Source organism: Priapulus caudatus, unplaced genomic scaffold (assembly GCF_000485595.1).
Source record: "Priapulus caudatus unplaced genomic scaffold, Priapulus_caudatus-5.0.1 Scaffold2461, whole genome shotgun sequence".
Lineage (NCBI taxonomy): Eukaryota > Metazoa > Priapulida > Priapulimorpha > Priapulimorphida > Priapulidae > Priapulus > Priapulus caudatus.
The window spans coordinates 34,721-37,831 of NW_014579522.1; the positions used below are offsets into that span (position 1 = coordinate 34,721).

General features: G+C 45.9%; 1 protein-coding gene across 1 annotated transcript; it reads left to right on the forward strand.

Annotated features, from left to right (window-relative positions):
• Window positions 1-14: 14 nt before the first annotated feature.
• On the forward strand, window positions 15-2,217 carry LOC106818727. Its single transcript, XM_014823401.1, has 2 exons — window positions 15-95; window positions 667-2,217. The coding sequence occupies exon 2, from the start codon at window positions 681-683 to the stop codon at window positions 1,362-1,364; it is 684 nt and encodes a 227-aa protein (XP_014678887.1). The 5' UTR covers window positions 15-95; window positions 667-680; the 3' UTR covers window positions 1,365-2,217.
• Window positions 2,218-3,111: the final 894 nt, after the last annotated feature.

A 3,111-nucleotide genomic window follows, 5' to 3' on the forward strand; every position in this document is an offset into this window, starting at 1 on the left:
CATCGTCGACCTGCGCGTTGACGACACGGACGCGGAAGCGAGGCTCGTGCGACTAGTGTGGACGGCACCCCCCGCCGACCTCAGCTTAGGTCAAGGTAAGGTCAAAGGTCGCGATGGGGGGTCGGCGATTTTTTTCGTTATTTTGCTGCGGTGGGTGGAGCGTCATGAAGTTAATTTTGGAACTTTAGAAAGCGAAGAGGGCAATTGATGAAATGATTGATTGAAGTCTCGTTTGTAAATTATTATATAAATAGTAATTTTAATCGTATATTATAGCAAAAATCTAATTATAATGATAATTATGATCGTGCTAAGTCAAAAAAAATTAACTCTTTTTAAATTCGTATTACATTTTTTTAAATATTTATTTTCAAAAATTTAGTAACGTACAATTAAGAAATCAATGAAATCAAAACATAACAAGTAATTAGCTAGTTATTCACGTATTTTGTTAAACAATCGATTACATGGATTGAATTGTTTCGTCATAGAAAAGTTGAATTCGTCATTATTTAACTAATAAATCTACATTTTTAAAGTTGACGTGTGATAAATTGCGACGTAGAAATGATACAAAATAATTTGAATTGAAAAGTAACTTGATAACGATAATATGGTATAATAGGATCGTAAATAATAACAACTTTGCGGGTCCCGTTCTTGCAGTGTCGGAGTATGACATGCGAGTCGCCCAAAGCTTCGACCAACTCTACAACGACTTCGACGCGTGCGACACCTTGTGGCAGTTCGGCTTAACCAACATGTCCGACACGCTCGCCAACCCGGGGTCACCCGGTGACCTCGAGCTGCTCTCCGTCCGCGACGACGGTGGCGCCCCCAACGGCACCATCGTGTTCGGCATCCGGTCGACGGGACCGCCTGGCGGCGACACCAGCGACGTCTCCAACCTCGTGTCAACGTCGCTGACGCTAGTGGCGCCGCCGCCGGTGACAACCGACAAGCCGCCGGTGACAACCGACAAGCCGCCGAGCGACAAGGACGCCCTCTACTGGGTCGTTGTCGCCGCGATCTGCCTCGGCATCGTCGCTGTCATCGTCGCCATAGCGATCGGCTGCTACTGCTACGTGTGCGGGCGCGACGACAAGGCCGAGGAAATGATGGCAGAAGAGGGCGCCACCGACGGCGTCGCGGTATTCGCGAACCCGACGTACGACGGCCACAAGGTGGTGCCGCGAACGGCCGCCGAGAAGAGAGTGCTGCCGCGCAGCAAGGTCAGCGAGTCGCTAGATGACGCCACCCCGGAGGTGCTGCTTGCAGCGATGGGCGTGCGCTACAGCGCCGACGCCGGGGGCGGATCTGAGATGCTGCGAGATCAGACGAAGGATGACGCATCCTTCTACTGAAGCCCTAACGTCGTTCTACTGAATCCCTGACTTTCTACTGAAGCCCTAACCTTCTACTATAGCCCTGACCTTCTACTGAAGCCCTGACCTTCTACTGAATCCCTGACCTTCTACTAAAGCTCTTACCTTCTATTAAATCCCTGACCTTCCACTAAAGCCAAGATATTCTACTGAAGCCCAGGCTTTTTACTGAAACAAAAATATTCCACTGATGCCCAGGAATGAGAGCGAGAAATTATTCGTACAAATGCAAATTGAACTCGTGTTTTCTTGCGTGAAATAACAATTCATAGGAAATTTATATATCATTTCGTAGTTAGACAACTAAGTATCGGTGGAACATGTATTATACTATTGTTTGTGATATTACTGTACACGGTTATCGTATGATCAAAGATCATCCAACATTTCATTGTTATTAAATTGCTAGCAAAATGATTCCTATTAGTAGGCCTATAGTATTATTATACATGAGCGTTGTAAGATCAAACGTCATATTTACCATTTCATGGTTAAAAACATAATTTGTATTATTAAGTATTTATTATTATAAAATGGTCATTCAACAGAAAAACAGCATAATGGATTTGAAAAACGTTAGCACAGATTACGTTTTTGATATGAAAAGTTGTGGAAACAAATAATTTATAAAAACTATTCTCGCATGTGTAAAACAGTTGCGCATCAATAAAGCGTTATATTCTACTGATAAAAATACTCTTCACTCTATATTTACACGTTAACAGCGTCTCTCGGTCCTCGTCATCTGTTATGTAATGCCTTTTCAAATACTACCTGGCATACAAGGCCTTACCGCTGCTGCTGCCATCTATAGTTGATCTTCGGCGTAAATTATAGCACAAACAATCATCGCTGTTCAGCTTTTTTATTGGTCAAACATCAATACTGTTTACAAGCAGATGTTGTTATTCCGCTGTTATTATTGTTTACTATCGGTACTGCACGCATGCGTGAATGCTTGTCTCATATAGATCTACTACATATACGTGTCGGCGCTATGCAGTGGGTTCTTAACCTTTTTTGAGTCAGGAACCCCTTTGAGAATCTGGTGAAAGCTACGGACCCCTCCCCAGAAAAATGCACATGTTTTTTCATTTTTTCATTCTTATTATTTATTCATCTTTTTTTTTAAACACATTATTATTTTTAAACCAAACAATTTTTATGCGCCTGGTTCACGGACCCCCTGAATCCCATCCACGGAACCCAAAAGGGTCCATGGACCCCAGGTTAAGAAGCTACTATGGTCTGTCTAGATCTATTCTCACCGGCTACCGTGACCATAGATGTATAGAGGCACTAGTCTAACTAGTTGTTATTTTCTCTATGACCGTCACTTACCGCAGGTACTGCTGCACGTCTCCCAGAACGTGCTGCCCTCTGGCGGCTGCCGACAGCAGCTACCTTCTTCACGAGGGACACGTCGCGATTTGTGACGTCACGCGCATCACGGTCGGCGCCGCTTCGCCGCCTAGCGGTCACTTGCAGGTCTGAAAACACAAGGCTAGCATGAGGCCGCTGTGGGGCGGGGTGGGGGTGCTAGCGAGGGTGCGGTCTAGCATAACACCACGAGAAGGAGGAGATAGCACGTAGCGTTTAATCCATATCGGAGAAGAAAGAGGGAGCTAGGGGGAGCGAAGGAGAGGAAGCGAAGGGGAGCGAGGGAGGGGAGCGAGGGGGAGCGAGGGAGGGGAGCGAGGGGGGGCGAGGGAGGGAGGCGGAGGGG